This window comes from Andrographis paniculata, unplaced genomic scaffold (assembly GCF_009805555.1).
Source record: "Andrographis paniculata isolate CXL003 unplaced genomic scaffold, ASM980555v1 Contig35END, whole genome shotgun sequence".
In the NCBI taxonomy this organism is placed as follows: Eukaryota; Viridiplantae; Streptophyta; class Magnoliopsida; order Lamiales; family Acanthaceae; genus Andrographis; species Andrographis paniculata.
This window is the reverse complement of record NW_026137568.1, coordinates 1,271,111-1,297,201: the sequence shown is the minus strand read 5'-3', so window position 1 is coordinate 1,297,201 and position 26,091 is coordinate 1,271,111. Positions and strand designations below refer to the sequence as shown.

Sequence of the window (26,091 nt, the reverse complement as noted above, 5' to 3'; positions counted from 1 at the left end):
ACCATGTCCACGTTGCCGTTTCTGTCCGTCCCACATACCATGTCACTTTTCTTTTTTTAAAAATGATTACACACTTTAATCTCATTTTAAATTTTTTAATTTTAATTAAACTAATTAGTTATTTTAATCTTAATTTATAATTATCTATATTATAGGATAATTATTTTTACTAATACATTTTTAATTATCTACTGATTATACCCCTTCTAAAATACAGTGTCTACAGTGTGAGTGTAGCAAACACAGAGAGAGTATTAATTAAAATAAAATAAAAAGAAACATAGTTGACTATAATGCACGCGCAATACTTCTGCAAAAAACGCGTTGACAGCTCAACACGTTTTCTCCATTTTATTTGCTCTTTATATTTCAATAACCAATTAAACACAATTTTGAGGAATTAAACCAATTTCATTTTATTTTATTATTGAGCTAAATTAAAAACATAACCTACATTTATTATTATTTTTTTGCTATCCATTAAATTTATCCACAATTTATTTATAATAAATAATTTTATTTAGGCACAATCTTATTATTTAATTTAATAAATAATAATCAATTTGTTATTATTTTATCTATTTATCACATTATATTTTTTATTAATTCCTAAAAAGAAATTTTATAATACTTATATTTTATTTTTTATATATTCTATTTTTATTTTAAAATATTATTATTTTTTAATATTCATGTTTAAACAAAGTGAGATAATTAGTATGAAGTATATAATACTATGTTAAAGTTTAAAATAACTTGGTAAATTATATAACATCCCTTTGTGTTTTTAGTAAAAATGCACAAGATACCCTATGTTTTATTTGTTGCATAAAATCCACTTGTATTAATATAAAGTTTGCACAAAACAACCTCATTGTCTGATGATTTGTTCTAAATAAATATTTAAATTACTTAAGTTTTATACGAATAAAAAACATAAAATATCTTAAATAATTTTTTTGAATAAAATAATAAATAAATAATTGATCAATCATTTATTTTTATAGTATTTGTAAAAATTATATAAACATTGTCTCCAAAAAAAAAAACTATAAAATAAATGATTAATCAATTATTTATTTATTTATTTTAATCAAAAAAATTATTAAAGATATTTTTTATTTTCTATTTGTATAAAACTTGTATAATTTAGGTCTTTATTTAGAACCAAACATCAGTTTTGGACAAAGAGAGTATTTAATGCAAACTTTACATTAACACATAGGAGTTTTACGCAATAAATAAAATATAAGGTATTTTATGTATTTTTATTAAAACACAAAGATTGTTATATAATTTAACCAAATAACTTTATAGTTTCATTTTCAATAAAATTAAATTAGGATTTAGTTGGGATTCAATTAGAATTTGTCTTATTATATACTCCCTCCGTCCACGAATAAAATATACATTTACTTTTGGCACGATGTTTAAGAAATAATAGTATTTTAATTATAGTGGGTAGTTAAAAGTAATGTAATGATATTTTTGCCCTTACTTTTTGGTATAAAATTAATGATGTGATGTAAAGTAAGGATATTTGTAGAAAAAAATGAGGTATTTAATTAAATGTTTACTTTGTAATTGGATGTCCAAAAATAAAAATGTGTATACTTTCTAACTGGACGGGGTAAGTATATTAATTTAATATTGGTTCCTTATTAATGGGTAATGATTAGAGTGCTACTTAGCCTATTCCGCACATAAAAATATATTTTATTCGTTATAAAAAAGATTTCGTCTCTTGCTGAGGTTATATTTATTTTTTGCATGCGTTATTATATTTAATATTAAAAATATTTTTATATTTGTATGAATATTTATATAAATATGTTTCTATTAATATTATAAGACACTAATGAAATGAAAGTATTTTTGCAATTCTTTTTGTTAATTTGTACTATGTTTTGATATAATAATTAGTATTCAAAGATCAACACGTAAAAAGTAAATGAGACCCTTAGAACCGGACGAATGTAGTATAATTTTTTTTTCTTTGTTATAAAATATATTCTCTCCGTACATTTTCTAATGTCCTAATTGATATTTACACGTATTTTTAGGCAATTAGGGATTTTACTAAAAGTAGGACGTTAGTTTGTGGACGGAGAGGGTATATTTTTTTGATAAAAGATTATATATTTTTTTTTACCATATTTTACTTTTTTTTAAATTATAAAAAGTAAATAATATACAACACATTAAATTTTATGCAAAATATAAAAAATCATATTTTTCAATAGCAGAATGAGTAATAGACAATACATAATTTATACATTGTCAGCATATGCTATATGTTTTAATTTATATGTATGATGTGTTAATTCATATTGTGTTGAAATCAATAATAGCATATATTGTGTAAATTATTGTCATGTATTATAAAATACCGTAAAAACTTCTGTAATGTATTTGTATTTTATATATTAAAAATTTGTAATGTATTTATATTTTATATTAATACTCTTTCCGTCCCAAAAAGAAGTATTCATTTACTTTTTCACATAGTTTTAGAAATATTAATATTATATTGGGATATAGTAGGATTAAAGTAGAAATGACTAAAATAACCTTGTTAGTATGTGTGATATAAAGGTAATGGCATTTGTGTAATATATTGTAAATTGTAAAGGTATTTGTAATGTTAGGTAGATAATACAGTTACTAAAAAAAGAAAATTGATACTTTGTTATGAGACGGACTAAAATGAAAAAATTGATACTTTTGTTATGGGACGAAGGGAGTATATAATTTGTGGTATCAATTTATACTTTATACTTTATATTTGCCAATATATATATATATATGTTTATCTATTAAATATAAACCACACAAAATAATTAAATTCAATTATAAGTTTGGGAAAATATAGGCTTTCGTTTACTTTACTAATTTTTATTCATTTTGTATTATTCATTTTCTCAAAAAATATCGCATCAAATCCATTATTTCTATCACAAAATATCAAATTAAATACTAATTTTTTTACTTTTTCAAACTTTCGAAATTCCAAAAACTCTTATATAAACAAAGCTATAAATATTGAAAAATTGTGTCCTCGACAAAATTTGATTTGGTTGCCGTGATTAGGGCCCCGTCGAAAGTTTGGATTTTTCGGCTAACTCATAAAAATTTCCAAGTTGGTTTATCGTATAATTGAAAGAAATGAATCAAAATGAATGAAATCAACAAAAATGACATAAATAGAATGTTAGAATTCGACAAATGACTGAATTTAGATGACAAATTGTCTACAATGAAGGTAATAAAAGAAATGCATCAAAAAAAAAACAAGATAAAAATGAAAAACTAAAACAAAGCTAAAGGTTAAATAAATATAAAGATGTGAATTCTCTTCTTTTGACGATTTTATCATAAGTTTTTACTATTTAATTTTTTTTTCTTTCAAATATATCAAATCAAACAATTACTTTTCCTTTTTTATATTATACTACAAATTTATTTTATATTTAAAATATCACGTCAACCTCTATTTATATAATATTAAACAATTATTAAAATTCAACTTTTTACTATTAAAAAATAGAAATCTAAAAACTAAAACACACAAACAAACACGCCCTTAGATTTTTTCACACTTTTTTTGGACACCAATAAGATGGGCTTTCCTCCCATAGAAAGCCCGATAAACTTAGGGTGTGTTTGTTTGAGGGATTTATTTGGATTTCCACTATTCATCCTATTTTTTTCCCCCAAAAACATCAAATCAAACACCTATTTTTTATATTATACTAAAAATCAATTTTACATTCAAAACATCACATCAATACCTATTTATATCACATCATACAACTATTCAAATTCAAAATTTTTACTATTCAAATCCCAATCCAAAATCCAAACCCCCAAACAAACACACCCTTAATGTAATTTGGTGCAAATGTTCTATTGAAAATATATTTTAATTAATACATTTGTTTTTTATTTATATAGTAATAATTGATATTTTTATTTTAGGTAAAATTGATGTGACAATTTGTTATTTAATTTTTACAAAAAAAATTATAAAAATAAATTATTGATTATTTATTTATTTATTTGTTTTATTCAACAAAACTATTTAAAATATTTTATGTTTTTTTATCTATATAAAATGTGCCTAATTTACATCTTTATTTATAATTAAACATTAGTTTTGGACAAAAAAGGTATTTCGTGTCAATTTTATATTAACACAGGGGAGTCTTACGTAATAAATAAAATATAAAGTATTTTGTGCATTTTTACTGAAAGATAAGAGGGTGTTGTATAATTTACTCAAAAATATAAAACAAATACACCATAAATTAGTACATGTTATGAATTCTTCAACCTCACATAATTGGTTCTTATTTTCTGTTTTTGTCTATTTCATATAATCTTTTCATTTCTTGAAAATATGATTATACGTACTAATAATATTTTAAATTTGATAATTTATATATTTTAATCTTACTTATCTTATTTAATTATTTTTATTTTTATTATATAATCATTATTTTTTACTAATACATTTTTTAGTCACTTACTATTTATATATTATCTAAATTCTTGTATGTACGGTAATTAGTCATTCTATCTAATACGGTGGGAGTAAGAATGGAGAAATTTACTGAACATACTGAAATACCGACTTATCGTACCGTATCATGTCGAAAATATCAAAAATTTCGGTACGGTATGGATATCATACTGAGGTTTTCGGTACGATATCGGTATGAATTTTCGAAAAATTCAATATTTCGGTTGATACTGTAATAATATTATTTTTATTAAATAATTTAATTATTAATATTAAATCATAATTATTAATTTTTTAAATTATAACAAAAAAAAAATATGCAGACTATTGAAAATTTTCGATATAAATTGTATATACCGGTATTGTATTGAAATCGAAAATTTTAGTATAAGCAATATATACCGGTTTCATACCGAAAGTTTCAATATACCGAATTTGAATATGCCAAAACTTTCGATACGATACCCGTATATGTCGTACCGAAAAATTCGATACAATATCAGTATTAAATCGATATTTTGGTTAGGAGAAAGTCAGCCTCGTGCTCTAAACATTAAATTATGAGAATCCGCACAGCTGTATCCAAGATACCATATAAATAAATTCATGCTTTGCACTACAAAGTTTTTAATACTCTCTCCGTCCCATATATCATATCCATATTGTCATTTATGTCCGTTTCACATATCATGTCACTTTTTTTTTTGGAAAATAATTACACATTTTAATCTTATTTTTAATTTTTAATTTTTTTTAAATTTTAATTAAACTAATTAGTTATCTTAATCTTAATTTATAATTATTTATATTATAAGATAATTATTTTCACTAATACATTCTTAATTATCTACTAATCACACCCCTCCTAAAATATCGTGTCTACAGTGCAGCAGACACAGTATCTGAAACGGATGAAGTATTATTTTTTATTTTGAATATTTTAATTTTGAATATTTTTTTATTTATAATTGATTTTCTTGTAGCATTATAAATACTGTTGATTATTCCCACCGTCCTGTATAAATGTTCAATTTTTTGTTTATTATTTAAGTTTTTTTTATATTAATTTATTTTATAAAAATATTATTATACATTTTAATTATATTTTAAATTTTATAATTAATATTTTTTATTTTAATCAAATTTATTAATTATTTTTATTATATAATAATTAATTTTATTAATATATTTATTAATTATATTATATTTAAATTTTCATATTTACAGTAATATGAACAATTTAGATGAATCAAATAGAGTAAATAAAAACCCATCAACTATTACATAACAATGTATTTATTTTTAGCGTTGATTGAATTTGAAGGTTTTGACATTTGATTTTAATATTCTCTTGGTTCTATTTTTTATATTCAAATTTGTGTTGAAATGATAATTTAGATAAAAATATAATTAGTAATTAATTGAAAAGTATATTAGTAAAAATAATTATTAAATAATATAAATAATTATAAATTAAAATTAAAATAATTAACTAATTTAATTAAAATTAAAATGATTATGAAATTTATAATGTGATAAGTGTATACTCATTTTTTCTTAAAAAATAAATAAATAAAATAAGATGGACGAAAACATCAATAATAAACAAATAAGATCGGACGAAAACATCAATAATAAACAAATAAGATAGGACGGAGAAAGTAATATTTAATATGAGATTCTATTAGAATAATAATATACTTCCATTGTGTGTCCCGTTCAAAATATCATTTTGAATTTTTATAGTAAATTAAAAATAATAATATTTTATTAGTAAAAATTGTGTAAAATAATTATTATATTTTTGTATATTTATTGTATAAATATAACTAATGAAGAGGAGTGTTAAATTGGGGTTTGTTTAGTTTTGATTTGAAATGAAAGTGATGATTTTAGTTTTGATTTAAATACTATTTTAATATACTTCCTCCGTCCCAGATACCGTGTCTGTTATACTGTAAACACGGTATTTTATTTTAGGAGGGGTATAATTAATAGATAATTAAGAATGTATTAGTAAAAATAATTATCTTATAATATAAATAATTATAAATTAAGATTGAAATAACTAATTAGTTTAATTAAAATTAAAAAAATTAAATTAAAAAATTTAAAATGAGATTAAAGTGTGTAATCATTTTTCAAAAAAGAAAAGTGACATGGTATGTGGGACGGACAGAAACGGCAACATGGACATGGTATCTGGGACGGAGGGAGTAATATTTTATGAGAAGAAATTGTATAATTTCTCCGTTCCAAAAAAAAAGTATTATTTATTTTTTGCACATAAATATTTTACTATTAGTATTATATTGGTTTACAGGGCAAAAGACAAAAATACACTTAGTAATATTGTTAATGAAATTAATGATATTTATGTAATATATTGTAAATTTGTAAAGATATTTATTTGAATAGTGATTTATATATATATATTTATTTGAATTTAAAAAGAAGCACACCCTTATATTTTGTAATATATGTATATATATATTCTAAAAAATTATAAAGTTGAAATAGTAATAGAATACCTAAATAAATTAAACTAAATGTTTTGTTCGAGGATTTGAATTTTGGGATAAGATTTAATAGTAAATATTTTAAATTTAAATAATTATATAATGTGATATAATTATATAACAATGTAATATTTTTTAATGTAAAATTAAATTATTATATAATATATTTTTTTAATTTGATATTTTTTTTAAAAAAGAATTTAGTAAATAGTTGGAAATTTGACAAATATGCAATGTGAATGCAAATGCAAGGTCAAAGGAAAGTCCAAATTAATAGCATTAATTGCATCAAAATTGAGAGGTGCTGAAGTTTCTAGAATTTAATTACAAATGCACATAAAAAAAAAAAAAATAATAATAAATGTAGGGTGGTTGATGTAGAAATAGATTTGAAATAAATTGTTGATTTGAATATTTGTTTAAACGATACTCCTTTTGTTTAATACAGTAAATAATAGTCTAAAATTTTTATAGTCTAAAATAATAGTCTCATTTTTATAAATAATCATATTATAATAAAATTTTTTTATTATTATTACACAATTGTCACTACTTTTTACACTAATATACTTATCGGGGCAAAAAAGTCATTTATTTTTACTTTTTACCAACTACCAATAAAATATCAATATTTCTTAAATATCGTGCCCAACACAATAAGACTATATTTTTGGGACGGAGGGAGTATTTTACTATATAATATTTTATTCCATCCGTCCGGCTACAAAATATACATATTTTTATTTTCGGACGTCCAATTACAAAGTAACAATTTCATTAAATACCATATATTTTTTTTTCCACAAATACCCTTACTTTACATCACATCATTACTTTTATACCAAAAAAATAAGGGCAAAAATGTCATTAAACTACTTTTACCTACTCATTATAATTAAAATAATATTATTTTTTAAACTCAGCGCCAAAATTAAATGTATACTTATTGTTTGGACGGAGGGAGTATAAGATAAAATAGTACTCTCTTTGTCTCAAATACAATGTATGATCATTCAGGAAGTAATATGATGAGAGATTTTATTTTTTTTTACTTAGATGATGTGATGAGATAAAATGTGGTGAAATATAATTAATTATTTCATATTTTAAAAATATTGGAAAGTGTTTGGAACGTACTAAAAAAAATGTTGAATAATATTTGAGACGGAAATAATATATTTTATTAAAAAATGTAAGGAATTAATATTGTTGATTCAATTTGAACAAAAAATAATATGGGGTTTGTTTTTTTTAGTGTTTTGTTTTGAGTGGTTTTTTTTAATGTGAAATATAAGAAATTGTATTGATAATATAAAAAATAATATTTTATGTTAAATATTGATTTTTTAAAAGAATAAAGTATATTTCCTCGGTCATTTGCTCAATTGACACCTTTTATTAGTGACATAATATTTAAGATAATGATATTTAATTAGTTAATAATAGCAAGAAGTTTATAGTAAATTAAAAAATAATAATATTATACTCCCTCCGTCTCATAAGAATGATATCATTTTTTATTTTAGTTCATCTCAAAAAAAGAATATCATTTTCTAATTTAGTAATTGTACTACATATTTAACATAATTAACACTCTTACAACTTCTAATATATCACACAAATGCCCTTGATTTTTTTTTTATCACATAATATGGCCAATTTTTATCATTTTCACTGTAAACTAATATAATATTAATATTTAAAAATTTACGTGCAAAAAATAAATATTATTTTTTCTGCGGGACAAAAATAGTATTTTATTTGTGAGTTTGTGTAAGAAAAAAGTCAATAGTACCTTTGTAATTCATGAATAATATGTGATGATAATTTAGTAAATAAAAATAATGAGGTAAATAATCAATAATATCTTCTGACGCTATCGAGTTTTGTCTGTCATATATGATTCACCTAGTGTGACCTATTTTGACAGATTTAATCTATAAGATATTATGTTCGACGGATATTTACCCAGAGCGCACTTGAAATATAATGACTAAAAATTCCTAGGTTGTGAAAATAAATAAATAAATACACTATTTAGGTGGAACAATATTAAATGAAAAATGAGGCTATTTAAATGTGACAAAAATAGTATGTATATATGAAAAAATAAATAATACTTCATTTATCCAAAATTGTGTGCTATTATTATTATTATTATACTACTATTATTTTACACAAAATCCCAAAATTTAAATATTTACTTTATACTCTTTTTTTTTATAATCTTTTATAATTGTTAATACAATTTATAAAATTATCATAAATAAAAATAAGAACAAAATGTTAAAAAATATTAAAATTATAACACTTAAAAACATGTAGTATTAAATAAAAACTAACAAATAAATTATGACGCAAATAGTATAATTAATACTCCATCCGTGTCAATACAATAATTTTGTTTATCATTTTTACCGTCCTAAAATAATTGTCTCATTTCTATAAATAATCATGTCACTATAAAATTATCTCTACCTTTTTATTATTATTACACAATTGACACTACTTTTACTCTAATATACTCACAAGGCAAAAAAAATCATTTATCCTTATTTTTTACCGACTATTAATATAATATCAATATTTTTTAAATCATGTGCCCAATACAATAAAACTATACTTTTGGAACGGAGTGAGTATTAAAGTGGGACTCAATTTTAATTTACCAAATTATATTTGAATATTAAAAAAATTAAATTGACATTATTTTTGTATGGCTGGTATTTGATACGACTTTTTAAAAGGTAATAGTTTTTTAATACTAATATTTTAAATAAAAGTAAAATTTCAACCTTGTTGGAGTTTATTCCAAAGTCCAAACAATCAGGCACGGGTGTGTTTGGATAACTGGAGGTCATTATTATTATTATTATTTATTATTATTATATTAGTAACAATTGAAATTTCGAGCAAAATTTACTAAATCAAAATATATTTAAAAAAATATAAATTAACTTAAATACATAACTTATAATACTTCCTCCAAGCAAGAAGTATATATTTATTTTTGATGCAAAGTTTAAGAAATAATAATATTTTAATTATAGTAGGTAGATAAAAGTAGTGTAATGATATTTTTGTCCTTACTTTTTGGTATAAAAGTAATGATGTGATGTAAAATAAGAGTATTTGTGAAAAAAAAGTGAGGTATTTAATGAAATAGTTACTTTGTAATTGGACGTCCCAAAATAGAAATATGTATACTTTGTAGCTGGACGGAGGGAGTATCATACATCGTGGAGATCCATTCAAAATTCCTTTAATTTTTATCTTTCTATTAAAAAAAATAATATTTTTATCTATATTTAAAATTTCACATCTTTTATAATTTATGTTAATTATAAATAAATAAGAATATTTGTTTTGTTTACTTGTATTATAGAAAATTTTATTATCTATAAAATAATATTTATATTGTATATATTTTTTATTAAGATATAATCTTTAAAATATTTTAATACATGTTTTAATTGTTTTAGTTATATATATATTAAATTTATTTTAAAATTATTAATAATATTAATAACATAAAAATTAATATGATAATTTACTATTATTAACTAATTAAGTATTATTATCTTAAATACCATATTCTTAATTAAAAATATACTATCTCCGTCCTAAAACAATAGAGATATTTAGGATGAATACGAGAATTAAGAAATAATAGTATTATATTGATAGTGACTGTAAAAGTGTTTCCAAAAAACTAAAATATCCTTATTTTATGTAATTATTGTAAAAAATAGGGATAATTTTATATAAAAAAAGGGGAGGTAGTTAAAAAAAATAGAAATAAAACTATTGTTTTAGAACTGACAAAAATGACAAAATGAGACTATTATTTTAGAATGGAAGGAGTATATTCAAATATTTATTCAATTTAAGTACCTCCTCCGTCTCATAACAAAATATCAATTTTCTTGTTTAGTAACTATACTATCTACCTAACATTACAAATATCCTTACAACTTACAATATATTACACAAATGTTATTACCTTTATATCACACATACTAATAAGATTATTTTAATTATTTCTATTTTATTCTTGCTATATCTCAATATAATATTAATTATTTTAAAATTATGTGAAAAAATAAATGAATATCTAGTTATGTTATGATACGGAGCAAGTATTTATTATAAGCCCCGAAATATGTCTTTGCCACGTCCAAATCACCTTAAGGAATGCCGCCCATTTGATGCTATTAAAGTTTGGATGCATATTTATTGCTGTGTTATTTTTCTAGCTGCATTTTATTATTATTATTATTATTGGAAATTATAAAATAAATTATTTTTAATTTTTATTATTTTTAAATGTTAAAAAATAATATGTGCTTGTTTGCCAATTACATTTTTATAGACACAATTCCTCGCAGATGTATATTACTGTGAATTTACAAAAAATTATAGTAATAAATATTCAAGAATACTTCATTCGTCGTCCAATTGTGTGTTTATTTAATCGGACACGGGTTTTAAGAAAATTATGTTAGAATAGAAATTTTTACTTTTTTTTTTTTGGTAAAAAAAGTGATATTTTTTTACTAAAAATGGAAACTAGAATAAATTTAGATGACAACAAAAAAAGAAGAGTAAGAATAGATTTGAATGACGGAGGAAGTATTATTTTCTCTATTCCACAAGCCAAGTATATGTATACATTAAAAATTTGTTTGGTTATGATTTGAAATAAAATATTAATTTAAATTTTTTAAATAGTATTTTGATATAATATTTTTGTGAAAAAAATAATATATTTTTATTAAAATCACAAAAGAACCGATCCTTATTTTTGTAATTAAAAAATAATAATATTTAAATAATAGTTGACGATATATATATATATATATTTGTCTTTATGCTTTAATTTACTGTAATAATATTGATTTAAATGTGACGGATACAGGAAATATAAGATAAATAAAATATATATATATATATATATGTTGTTGTCAAATGGAGGAAGGAAGAAAGTATTTTTTATATTTTAGGTAAAAAAATAATTTAAATTAAAATATTAAACAAGTATACCATTTTACAGACACACACGTATATGTATAAAAGATTTAAGAATAAAAAAATGTTAAAAGGAAATTATAAGTGTGTTTATTTTTGGGATTTAAGTTTTGAATAAATAATATTTTAATATAAAATAATAATGTAATGTTATAAAAATATGTATTTATAACGATCTTTTAAATATAAAATTAAAATTTAATATAATAAAATAAATAAATAAAATTAATTTTATATTTTAAAAACTTGAAGTAAAAAATCGTACGTGTCCCGCGGTTATTCATAGGTTTATATGAATGGTCAATAATTAATGCAATAAATACCGACCGACTCAACTCACGGTAGACTTTTTAAGGGCGCATTTGGATATAATTTTGTCAAATGAATTTGGAATTGAAGATAGTAATAAATAAATATATTTTAAATAAATCAAATATACGTGCTTAATTTATACATATATTTTTGAAGTTTTTATCATTATTTATTAATAAAATTATTAGGAGAATATTTCATCAAATATTTATTTTTTTACAAAAATATTAAATTAAATACTACTTCCTCCGTCCCAAATACCATGTTCACGTTGCCGTTTCTTTCCGTCTCACATACCATGTCATTTTTCTTTTTTGGAAAATGATTACACATTTTAATCTCATTTAAAATTTTTAAATTTTATTTTTTTTAATTTTAATTAAACTAATTAGTTATCTTAATCTTAATTTATAATTATTTATATTATAGGATAATTATTTCACTAATACATTCTTAATTATCTACTAATTATACTCCTACTAAAATACTGTGTCTAGCAGACACGGTATTTGGGACGGAGGGAGTAATATTTTAATGTTTTCAATTTTTTTTTTTTAAATTTTAAAAACATCTATCTAAGTCTAGCGGTGATATTTTAAGGGGGTGTTTGTTTGGGGGTTTGGATTTTAAGTTGGGATTTGAATAGTAAAAATTTTGAATTTGAATAGTTGTATGATGTGATTAAATATGTGTTGATGTGATATTTTGAATGTAAAATTGATTTTTAGTATAATATAAAAAAATAAAAAATAGGTGTTTGATTTTATGTTTTTTAGGAGAAAAAATTGGATGAATAGTGTAAATCCAATCCAATCCCCCAAACAAATACACCCTAAATAAATTTTTTTATTAATATATAATACCCCTTCAGTCCCCCATACACTGTCATAGTTACTGTAAATATCAGAATTTAGAAAATGTATGATTAATAAATAATTAAAAAATATATTAGTAAAAATAATTATAGATTATTGTTAACATAACTAAAAATTTTAAAAATTAAAAATTTAAAAATTTAAAATATAATTAAAATATGTAATACTTTTACAAAAAATGAAAGTAATATAAAATATGAGATTGACGAAAATAAAAAATATAACATTATATTTGTGACGGAGAGAATATATATAAATAAATAGTATATGATTTATTGTTTTCTTATAAAATGATGGTCAGTAAGTTGGTCACATTCAACCACCTGTTCATATATTTTTATCTTTTTTCTAACATATCATATCAAATATATATATTTTTATACTAAATTTAAAGATTTTGATACTATTTAATTTTTTTAAAATATCAAATTAAATATTAATATTTTAAAAAATATTACTCCTTCCGTCCTAGTCCAAAAGAATCTTTTGAAATTTTATAGTAGATTAAAAAATAATAATATTTTATTAGTTAATGAGAATGTGTAAGATGTTTTGATATTTTTGTCATTTGACTTTATGTAAAAGGTAATTATATATTTATAATTTACGTAAAAATTAAAGTTATTTTGGTATTAATATATAATTACTTTTACTAAAATAAAAAAAAAATACTTTGAAATGGAACAATCGAAACAGTAAAAAAAATCATTTGAGTTGCGCCGGAGGAAGTATTTCAAATATTGACTTTTTACTATGTTGAAATTTACAAACTAAAAAAAATATGGACTAAATTGAAATATTCTATCCAAACACACCCTATATATTACGCACGCGAATGTAGATGTGCTCACACAGACACGTATACATATATGTGTATATATATGTATGTATAGTTGTAAACTTGTAGGAAGATGGGATGTAGTTTACAAGCTACTTTTCCACGCCATTGAAATTCCTATATAAACCCCATCCAACTTTAAAATTAATTTCATTGCACACAGTCACATACTCTCTCTCTCTCTCACTCTCTCTCTCTAAAACACACACACACACACACGAAAGATCGCCGGAAGAAAACATCAAATCGAGATGGCGGAGGAAGAAGAAGAAGAAGTGAACGAAGAGAGGATTATGGATTTGAAGGAAGCCTTCCGACTCTTCGACAAAGATGGAGACGGTAACGGCTACCTATACATACACATATATATGTATATATAGATAGAGCTGCTAACGAGCCAAACTGCTCTGAGCTTTTTGTATCTGACCTCAGCTCATTAAAGGCTCGATCGAGTGATCAAGTCATGTTCGTTTGTTAGGAGATATGAGCTGAAGTTTTTATTTGAGCTTAGCCTGTTAATCTTTTTTTTTTTTTTTGTTCGGCTCATTTATTTTTAAAAAAATGAGCTTTAAAATGTGTTAAAATATATTTAGAATATATTATATTTATGATGGTTATCTTATTTAAAAGATTTGTAGAATTCTTACATTATTTAGATGAGTTACACGTCATTATAAATATGTATGAATTCTTATAATTGAAATAAAAAATTTCAATTGAATTTAATTTGTTTTTTATTCAACTCTACTTGGATCTCATCTCCCTGGTGGAGGAGTTGAGGTCCCGGGAGCTCTTGTATTTTTGTGTGTGTCGTGTTCGGACAACTAATAATTTTGAAGTATAATGTAGGACGCATAACGGTGGAGGAATTGGGGGCGGTGATAGAGTCGTTAGGACAAACGGCGACCAACGAAGAGCTCAATGACATGATAAGTGAAGTCGACACTAACCGCAATGGCACAATCGAATTCTCCGAATTCATCCATCTCATGGCCCGAACTATGAAGGTCTCTCTCTCTTATTTATTAGATTTAATCAGTACCATGCTAATATTACATAAGTATCATATATTAATACAACAAAATACACAATTGTAATTGGACAACATATGATAATAATTCACATAACACATATTGTTTTTATTCCAGTATATATCATTACAATGTGTTGATTCGAAGTGTTTGTTTGTTTGTTGAATTAGGAAAGTGATGCGGAAGAAGACCTGAGAGAAGCCTTCGATGTGTTCGACGAGGACAAGAATGGATTCATATCTGCTACAGAGGTCTCATCTCTCTATTAATTAATTTCGTGTCTTTTATATGGACATTGATCATCTGTTGATTCGATCAAATACTTATTTGACTAGATCAACATATGCTATAAGAGTGACCAACATATATTTATATATATTTCAGCATATTTATAATATACTCCCTTCGTCACATTTTCAAGTACTTTTTTACCATTTTCGTCCGTCCTATTTCAAAGTATTATTTTCATTTTTTTTGTAGTAAAACTAATTATACACTAATACCAAAATACCTTTAACTTTTATTTAAATTAGAAACGTACCATTACAGATACACTTACTTTTTACGTAAAGTTAAATGACATAAATGTCATATTTTCTTACACACTTCTACAGACTAATAAAATAATATTATTTCTTAATCTACTACAAAACCCCAAATAACTCATTTCAAAAGAGACGGAGGGAGTAAAATATATTTATACATATTTTAGCATATTTATAATACAACATATATTATATTATAATTTAACGTAGGATATATTATATATTGTCACTTATATGACATATGCTAACCTGATCAAGTTAACATCCTACTAAGTTGGCCGGTTTCAGAGGCCCTATATATATATATATATAAATAATACATTTGGAATATCCGAGGTAGCATAATATTAGGTAAATTATGGATATTATTAATGAGTTAATTAGTTATTAATGATTAATAATAATGGTGTGAATTAATTAATGCGCACAGCTGGGGCACGTGATGATGAATCTTGGGGAGAAGCTGACGGATGAGGAGGTGGATCAGATGATCAAAGAGGCTGATCTGGACGGCGATGGGCTCATTAATTTTCACGAATTTGTCAAAATGATGATTACCATGGAATGAGTTAATTAATACACACATATACTGTAATTTCCTCTTTTATTACACCACCTGTTTTTGTACCATTTTTTTTTTTTTTTTTTTGCAAACCAAGTGGATAGGAATTTTTTGTAATATACATTAGGGGTGCGGGTTAAAATTAATCAGCATTGTACCGACAGTATTTGAAATATAAACTGTCTATTTTATTTACGGAGATAAATTTATTATATGTGTTATAAGAACTGTGATTGTATATTATCAATTTATATATAATATACCTCGTCTGTCCCGAAACTATAGCGGTTGTGTTGGGCACGAGATTTAAAGAATATTGATATTATATTGATAGTGAGTAAAAAATATAGGTAAAAGACATTTTTGACCCTTACGAGTGAATTAGTGTAAAATGTAGTGACAACTGTGTAATAATAATGAAAGAGTAACGATAGTTATACAGTGATGTGATTATTTATGAAAATAAGACTATTGTTTTGAAACAAACAAATATGATACCTTAAAATACTAAGGAACAATTAATTTGACCAATTATTTTAGACCAATAAAATAATAGTAATAATAATAATAATAATATGACTCTTTAACAAAAAAAAATAGTAAACAAAACTATTGTATTGAGACGAAGAGAGTAGTATCTATATACTTCATACACTATACTATGGATTTATGAATTTATGCACCTTGTATTGGAACATTCACAAACACTCAGGTTGTCTTGAATTTTTCTAGAATTCTAGACAAAAAATAAATTATAGTTCTCTTATAAAAATATTAGTATTTTTTTTAAAAGAATAATATAAATGACAAATATAATAATAAATTTAAAAAAAGTAAGTTATGATATATCCAATAAATAAACATGCGTACAAAATTGTTACCATCTGAAATTAATCGTTCGAATAAGTAGTCAGGATGTTTATTCCCGAATGTGTGAAATATGAAAAGGACGCCCTAGGTCTTCAAGATAGGGGCGATTTGGATTCTTAAAGATAAAGATTGCCCAAATTGTTAGAGTTAAGAGCGTCCTGAAATTTTGAAAGTAAAGGTGTCCGGACGTGTCGGAGGTATTTTAGACTGACGCGTCAGACTCAAAATAAATAAATATGACAAATCAATAGGAATTTGAACGTGTTAGGACCACAATTGATTTATATGTACGTGTGTTGGAAGGGTGGCTTAGACGATTAGATTTTGTGTCGGACTAGACCGGCCACCTGATTTGCTCGATTGATGGTCTCACGAATTTGTTTAACAAAATCAAACCTCACAAATTTACAAGACTGTGCCTCTCAAGTTGATTTGATTGACAGCCTTCCAATTCGATAGTTTGTCAAATTTTAAATTAATTGTAAATCTATATTTTTTACTACAGATAATAAGATTGAATTTGATTTTAGATACAATATTTAGATTTAAAATATTCGATTTAATTGATAATATATCAAGATTTATTATAAGATTAAAGATTGTCTTAAATTGAGAATTTAGATAAAATCCCAAAATTATATATATTTATATTTAAAGTTAAAAATAAATAGATTGATTAGTAGATTAGAAATGTCATGTTCGATAGCATACACCATTTAAATCCTATAAAAAGGTCCAATGACAAATTTTAACATGTCAATGAAAGTTATTATTTTTATTTCTGCAATTTATTTCATATTCTCTAATTTATTTTTTTATAATCAAATGCTTCGGCACTACTTTTAGTTACAAAGGAAAAATTTGATCACTTATCTCCAAAAAACAAAAGAAAAAACTCTTAATTATTATTCGATTAACAACAAAAATGTATCATCAATAAAAAATAAATAATATCTTAACTATTATAAAATTAATAATTCAATAATAAACCAATTAATTAGATTATTATTATTTGTTAAGAAAGAATATGTGTTGCACCAATAACTCTCGTACACTTATTCAAAGGGTCAACTCCCGAAGCATAATTATATCACAGCTATAACGGCGACTTGTCAACGAAATAAATGTAGATATCAAAACAATAAATGACAAGTTATTTGGTAATTCGGTTCGGTAATAACCAACCTACATCCGTGGGACTCCTTCAACCGCATATTGACAACTAACAGGAAGTTTGGCTGCACAGATTCTGAATGTTTCCCTGATCAGAACTCCTATTTTCCTTCGACCGACGAACTTTCCGGCGAGACAGTAGTGTATATCACTCATTCAATGCATGGAGATGGGAAGGGTTGAGGTTGAGAGGATTGTAACAATATTTTTTTCACTACACACTCTCTCAAAACCACCTCACTAACCTTCCCACTAATCTCGAGTTGTGTAAGGCAACCACAGCAGTCGTTGTTCTGATATGTAATTAAATTCCCTTGACACAAACAATGAATCGTTTGTATATATTCACTTCAAGATGACAAACTCAAATTGTTCATTTCGTCTTAAGAATACACCATTTCTAGAAAATACAATTCTCTTTATGAGACTACACAGCGAGGTCAAATATTGCTGTTTTTTGAAATATAATAACAATAGAAGCAAAAGGAAGATTTGTCAATATGCCAAAGATAGGTGATCGGAGTTTTTTGAACTTTTAACATCATTAAACTAATCTTGATCATGCTTAAAAAGACGAACTATAAAACCTCTTAAACTAGAGGCCTCAGAAATTGCTTAAAGTAGGCCTTGCAAACACCGATTTAAAAGAAACATAGAGAAACAACATAAATCAATAAATCAATCAAACTTACAATCCCATGCAATAAAACAGAACTTTGTGCTTAAAGAACACAATACAAGAATCCCAAATATCTTACAACACAGACTGCCATGAGACTCTTCCATCATCATTTTCCTGCTGACATATTTTACAAATGTGCTGAGAAATTTGTGTTCTTGCCTGTCTTATTCAGCAAATCATATATATACACATATATATATATATATATGGAGAATTATTAGTGTCTCTCCCAACCCAAATTCACACCCAAACCCGACAACCATTTTCACACCGGTATCGGATCCGCGACCCGGCCATTCTCCGCCGGCGCCGCCAGGCTGCTGTAGTATTCCACCAAGACTTCCCACCCGCCGGGACACATGAATCCGTCGGGAGGATTTTCCCCGTTCTTGGCGAGGGTTCGCATCTGCATGAGAATGTATTAGGGTTTAGGGTTTAAGGTTTCGGTTTATTGCAAGCAACGCAAATATGGTAAGAAACATATGTACTTCTTTCCCGTCTCCAAACAATTTAGTTTTTTACCATATGAAGTTTACGTTCTCAGAAAAACTAATTTGGTCGTGTGATTTTCAAAGATTTTACCTATTTAGTGATCCCCCTCTCCCAAAAAAAAAAAAAAAAAACCATCAGATGTGATTTTCAAAGATTTTACCTATTTAGTGATCCCCCAAACAAACACACCCTTGTTATTTTTATCATATTTTTAAAACATGACATCTATACCTATTTATATATCTGAAAATTTTATTATTCAAATCTAAATTAAAATTCAAAATCTAAATCCACAACCAAACACATACTCCCTCCGTCCGGCTATAAAGTATACATTTGTTTAAGAAATAATAGTACGTTAATTATAATAAATAATTAAAAATAATGTAAGAATAATTTTACCATTGCTTTTGATGTAAAAGTAAGGATGTGATGATAAAATAAAGATGTTTTTGAAAAAATGTGAGATATTTTGAAATAATTCATTGTATTGAACAAAAAAAAATAGAAATATACTATATACTTTCTAAGTGATCGGAGGAAATATTTTTTTCTCACATTATGGCATCAAATATCATTTAAATACCAAACTAAAAAGAAGCATATTAATTACCTTGGTACCGGATATGAACACGAAATCTTGCGGCCTCGACGGGTCGAAGAACGCCATCTTGCCCTGAGTCTTGTCGTACGCCGCCACCTACATCAATCGCCGCCGTTTATCGTAAATTCGAAGATTTCGGACAATCAATTGTTTGTTCATTTTCACATACCTTGAAGGGGAGAATGTTGAGGCGTTCCAAACCGGGAGCCATGCTCAAAACCTTCTTCCCGTGGTCGGCATCATACAAATCTCGTTTCTCGATCGGGTGGCTCATGCCGGCGGGATCCCGTCCAACGATGTAAAAATTCGCGCCCGCATTGATTCTCGCTTTCGCATGCCATTGCACCTCGGTCGGGCCGGCATAGTGCATCGGCGACGGGAATATCGAGACGACCGTTGTCTCCGGATCAAGGACCCCGTCTTCAAGAACCTTCCGAAAAAAAAAAATACCACATTTCAAAAACTATCATACTATTTCACGACGAAATATGAGTTAAACCGAATGTAGGGTTAAAAAAATCGTCGAACCTTCTCGTGTTGCTTCATTCGCCAGCTAAGCGGGACGTCATCCGCCTTCGTGTAACCTCCCAAAGGGTGCAGCAAGAGGACGGGATTCTTGAAACCCATCTCGAGAAGACGTCGACGGGTGTCCGTCATCAAGAGGGCGTGCCCGTTGTGCACCGGATTCCGGAGCTGAAAAGCGAACACCGCATCCGCGTTGCGTCTCTTGAACTCGTCGCGGAGCTGCGCCGGGGAGAGACGGAAACGGTCCAATCCGTCGTTGTATTTGATCGGATTTATGACCTGTAAATCGCCGCCGATAAGCCAGTTTCCGGCGCCCGTAATCGTTTCCTCGACATACGGCAGCCCCGGGGCGGTGGTGCCCCAAGTTCGGGCGATCCTTTCTTCCTTGTTGTGCTTGTAAATCTCGATACTGTCGTTTTTGCATTCGACAAACATAAGATTTTGAGTATAACCGAGACAAAATGCCGAAAAGATTTTGTCCTAACTTTAATATAAAATTTTGTCGCTGAAATTGTCACGTGTGTTTGATATAACACTTTTGAAGCTGACATAAACTAACAACATTGCAATTACTAACACCAAATTGTGACGTAAATATATGTGTGGTTTAATAAACAACCAAATGTAAATTCACATCAATATTTGGTACTAGAGGACTTTTTCGGCAACTACGGATTAAATATAAGACAGCTTTTACACAAGCATCACTTAACAAACCAAAAAGATAAGAAATGTCATATCCATGACCAAAGTACATTTATCCCAAAGTTCAAATCACAATCATCAAATATTCCTTAACTATAAACAATTTCGGACATCGGCCGGAACCATCGTATTATCCCATGTTGTAAGAGCTATGTTCTACTTCCTACAATCAAATGCTTATCGAAACTAGACCATTCAATTATGATTATTTTCGACCATAGATTTTTACTATCGAAACAATCAACTCATAATTTGAGACCAAAAATCAAAATTCAAATCAACAATTCTCAAACAAACATTAATATGCTACACACTCGTTATTTTATATTATTTTTATATTGTCTACACAATTTTTTATAGCTCGAGCAAACCAAGCACACCCATAATCGAGGATCATTTTTAAAAATACATCACATCAAAATACATTTTATATTTTCCCTTTGTAAAACATAACATCAAATACAAAATTTTACTATTATAAAAAAATTTCAAAACTCCAAAACTTCCATGATTTCATTCTAAACAAGGCATATATATGAACAACAATTTTTGTATTGTCTCCAAAATCAGTGTTTGCTTGTCTGATTTTACTTTTGAATTTTGAATATCAAAATTTTTTAATTGAAATAGTAAAATCAAAACTAAAACTTAGCAAACAAATTTGTTTGTCCGATGGTTATTTATTTTTATTTTTTTTGAAGACTTCTATTTCTAAAAATAAAATATAAATAACACCAAAAATCTCAAATCAAACTCATTTTTTTATACTATACAAATAAAATTAATTTGACATTAATAATAATATGATTGAAAAAAAAAAAGCCCTTACTCATTTAGCACAGCGACGAGCTCATCTTCCTCGTCGACGAGGGCGACGCCGGAGGACGACCCGATCCGATCCTTGTCGGCGTCGTCGACGGCGAGCACGATCGGCACCGACATGTTGACGCGTGAGCCGTCGTCAAGCCGGATCGAATTGAAATGAAGCGTTTGGAGGAACTCAGATTCGCGCATAAAACCTTTCAACGGACTCGCCCAACCCTCGCTGAGCACGTGAACCCATTGACGGTCGATTCGCGATAGCCTAACCGCCGGCAGGCTCGAAGCCTGCCGGATCTTCGATTCCCTGTCGGAATCCTCCACGAAAAGCTCGACGAGCCGCCCGCCGTCGGGCTCGATCAAGTAGGCCGAAATTCGGGCGGCGGTTAGGGTTAGGGTTTTGGATTTGGGCGCGAATCGGAGGGAGGGGACGAAATTCGATTTGGGGAAATTGGGGGGAAAATGGGGACGTGAATTGTGAGTGTTTTTGAGGTAGAGAGAAGCCATGGGCGACGCTGCTGCTGCCATTTTCGGCCTCTCTTCGAGCTCTGCTCCGAATTTGGGTCTGATTTGTTGTGCAGAGTTTGGGATATAAAAATTGGAGTGGGCGAGAGGTTCGTAGTATTTTTTTAGGGGGTTTTGTGCGCAGTGACACGTAAAATTTTGGACGGATTTGAGAGGCTACCATTAACAGTGGTGGAGCGATGTACCTGGCCGCGAATTCGTCCACTGTCAAGGATCTGGGCGCCATGGGAGTGAATGGGGGGTAAGGTAATTAAGGCTCTGTTTGTTTGGTTGTTTTTAGGGCTACGATTTTTTTAATAATAAGTACAATTTTAAATTAAAATAGTTATTTAATACTCCCTATGTCTACACAAAATGTGGGAGTTGACACGAAGTTAGTATAAATTATAAGATAAAAGACTAAAATATTTTTATTTAAATAATTTTTAAAAATAAATTAGAGTAATAATTAGGGATTGTTTTTAGAGTTGTGATTTTTTTAATAATAAGTACAATTTTAAATTAAAATAGTAAAAATGTGCTTTTGAATTGGGATAGGGAGTATAAAAAAAATTTTTTGTGTGCAATATAAAATAAAAAATATGTACTTTTTATGTAAAATAATAAAATTATTTATGTATAGTAAAATTTATTTATTTATTCAAAATTCACAATATATGTATATTTTATCATCTCACAAAAATTAAATTTTAACATAAAAATATATTTTTGATATTATCTGTATATTAAAAAAATCTTCAAATTAAAATACTAAACAAACAAACTATTTGTGAGTATCTTTTTAATTTGAAGATTATATCATTTAGATCCAATTATATACTATAGGCTCTTTGTTTAACTGGATATATTGATTTTTGAGATGTGGTGTGAGAAAATGTTAAAAATATAAAATATATTCTCTCTGTCTCACATAATTTGTCTATATTTTTTATTTTCGTCTATCCCACATAACTTGTCATTTCTATTTTTGGAAATATAATTATACACTTTAATCGCATTTTTAAATTTTAAATTTTATAATTTTTATAATTTTAATTAAATTATTTACTTATCTTAATCTTAATATATAATTATTTTTACTAAATAATAATTATTTTTACTAATACACTTCTTAATTACTTACTAATTATACTTTACCGAAATTCTCGTGTTTACAGTAATACACCCATATTACATGGGACTGAGGGAGTAGATTGTTTTAAATTGAATATTTTGATTTTTTTTAGCGAGTATTTTTTTTTTTACTTTTTGACTTTTATGTAAAGTATTTTATATATTTTAATACTTTCTTCGTTCTATTAGAAGGGTGACATTTGTTTCTTTAGACTTTTGAATATTAGTATTATATTGGATTATAGTAAGAAAGATAAAAATACCCTTATTAGTATAGTGTAATATAAAAGTAATGATATTTGTGTAATATATTATAAGTTGAAAGAGTATTTATTATGTTAGGTAGGTAGTACAATTACTAAATTAGGAAATTGTAACATTGTTTTAGAACGGACCAAAATAAAAAATGATAATATTTCAATGGGACAAATGGATAATTATGTTTTAGAATCACAATCCAGAAATTAGGTTGGGTGAATAAAGCCTATATTTGTATTATGTTTAACTCATGAAAGACAGATAGGACCCGAAAACTTCGGATGCTTAAGTCCATGATTTTATTATCTCAAATTCTCACACTATAATGTCTTTTTTTTTTTACATTATAGAATACTCCATTCGTCTCATATTTATTTATCAATTTATTTTTTGTACAGAGTTTTAGAAATATTAATATTATATTGAGATATAGTAAAAATAAAAGTAAAAAAATTAAATTAACATTATTATTATTGTATAATATAAATGTAATGAAATTTGTATAATATATTATAAATTAAAAAAAATATTTATAATATTAAATAAATAGTACAATTATTTAAAAAAATAAATAAATAGTTCGTTATATGCCAGATCAAATAAAAAAATTAATTGATTATTAAACGGAGAAGGAAGTAGTATTGAATTTCGTACATCAGCACACAGCCACCAACGCCACCAACCATATATACATTTTCATTTTTATTTATTTATTTTTTTTTTGAGATGCTGATTGTGCGTCCCTTTCGGATTAGTTCGGTTTTGTATTAATGTTGATTTCTATATAAAAATAAATTATTATTATTATTATTATTATTATTATTATGATATACAATTAATTTAAACTTAAAAAATAAAGAATTACTCCCTCCGTCCCACATATCACGTCCACGTTGCTGTTTTTGTCCGTCTCATATACCATATTACTTTTCTTTTTTGGAAAATAATTATACACTTTAATCTTATTTTAAACTTTTTAATTTTAATTAAACTAATTAATTATCTTAATCTTAATTTATAATTATTTATATTATATGATAATTATTTTCACTAATATATTCTTAATTATCTACTAATTATACCTCTTATAAAATACCTTGTCTACATTGTAGCAGACACGGTATGTGGGACGGAAATAGTATTAATTGATTAAGGAGATATTTACTTTAAATATGACAGATTTGTTAACTAAAAACAATATTTTAAAATTGATTTTTTTTTTTTTTCCAAATGTTTATACTGACTTTAGTTATTAATGTTTTTTTAAACTATATATTATTAGACTATCCCTAATTCATTACTCCATTTTATATTTTTATAGCAGTTACCATAAAAATATAGTTGATCTATAATTATTTTATTCAAATATAGTAATATAAATTTTAATTTTCACTGTAAGAAGTAAATTCCTTATATATATAATTTTTTATATTTATAAATTACAATTCAACTTTAATTTAATTTATTTTTACATTCACCCAAACATACGGTATCATTTTCAAAAAGTAAAATGATATTATATCATTTTTAAAAAATAAAAAATATTATTTTTTAAAAATTAATAAAATCACATATCAATTTCCAAAAAATAAAATTATATATTATTTTAAAAAAAAACAAATTACATATCACTTTTAAAAATATAAAAATTATATTATTTTAAAGAAAATAAAATTAGACAATACACCTAAAAAAATAACTAAAATACATAAAACATACCCTTACAATTATTCTACAGCTTGTAAATATAAATAAAATATACTAATATTTTAAATGAAGAAAATATATATATAATTTTTGAATGAAATATATTTAGTGCGTAATTGCAGATAGCGGCTGCGGATCCCACATCATAACAAAAAAAAATAATAATAAATAATTACATCAATGCAATAAGACTCGTCACAACCAATTTTAAAAATATATATATATACAAAAATACTACTATTATTATTTTTTTATTTCATGATTTTTATTAATGAATTAATTTTGGTGGTAGATTTAAAAATTCCAACGAATTGAGCATTCGTGTCACTTTTTGTCTTGTGCACTGTAAATTTAGGATTTTAAAAATGATATAATTAATAAATAAT

At 25.5% G+C, this 26,091-nt stretch overlaps 2 protein-coding genes across 2 annotated transcripts; one reads left to right on the top strand and one right to left on the bottom strand.

Annotated features, from left to right (window-relative positions):
- The first annotated feature begins 14,234 nt into the window (after positions 1 to 14,234).
- Positions 14,235 to 16,452, top strand: LOC127249133 (uncharacterized). The gene is made up of 4 exons (XM_051271793.1): positions 14,235 to 14,433; positions 14,944 to 15,101; positions 15,296 to 15,376; positions 16,101 to 16,452. The coding sequence occupies exons 1-4, from the start codon at positions 14,346 to 14,348 to the stop codon at positions 16,236 to 16,238; spliced, it is 465 nt and encodes a 154-aa protein (XP_051127750.1). The 5' UTR covers positions 14,235 to 14,345; the 3' UTR covers positions 16,239 to 16,452.
- Positions 16,453 to 18,953: 2,501 nt separating this feature from the next.
- LOC127249132 (ATP sulfurylase 1, chloroplastic-like) lies at positions 18,954 to 22,756 on the bottom strand. Its single transcript, XM_051271792.1, has 5 exons — positions 22,113 to 22,756; positions 20,582 to 20,987; positions 20,223 to 20,483; positions 20,063 to 20,149; positions 18,954 to 19,363 (listed from the first exon to the last, which is right to left on the bottom strand). Exons 1-5 carry the CDS (start codon positions 22,628 to 22,630, stop codon positions 19,223 to 19,225), a joined length of 1,413 nt encoding a protein of 470 aa, XP_051127749.1. The 5' UTR covers positions 22,631 to 22,756; the 3' UTR covers positions 18,954 to 19,222.
- Positions 22,757 to 26,091: the final 3,335 nt, after the last annotated feature.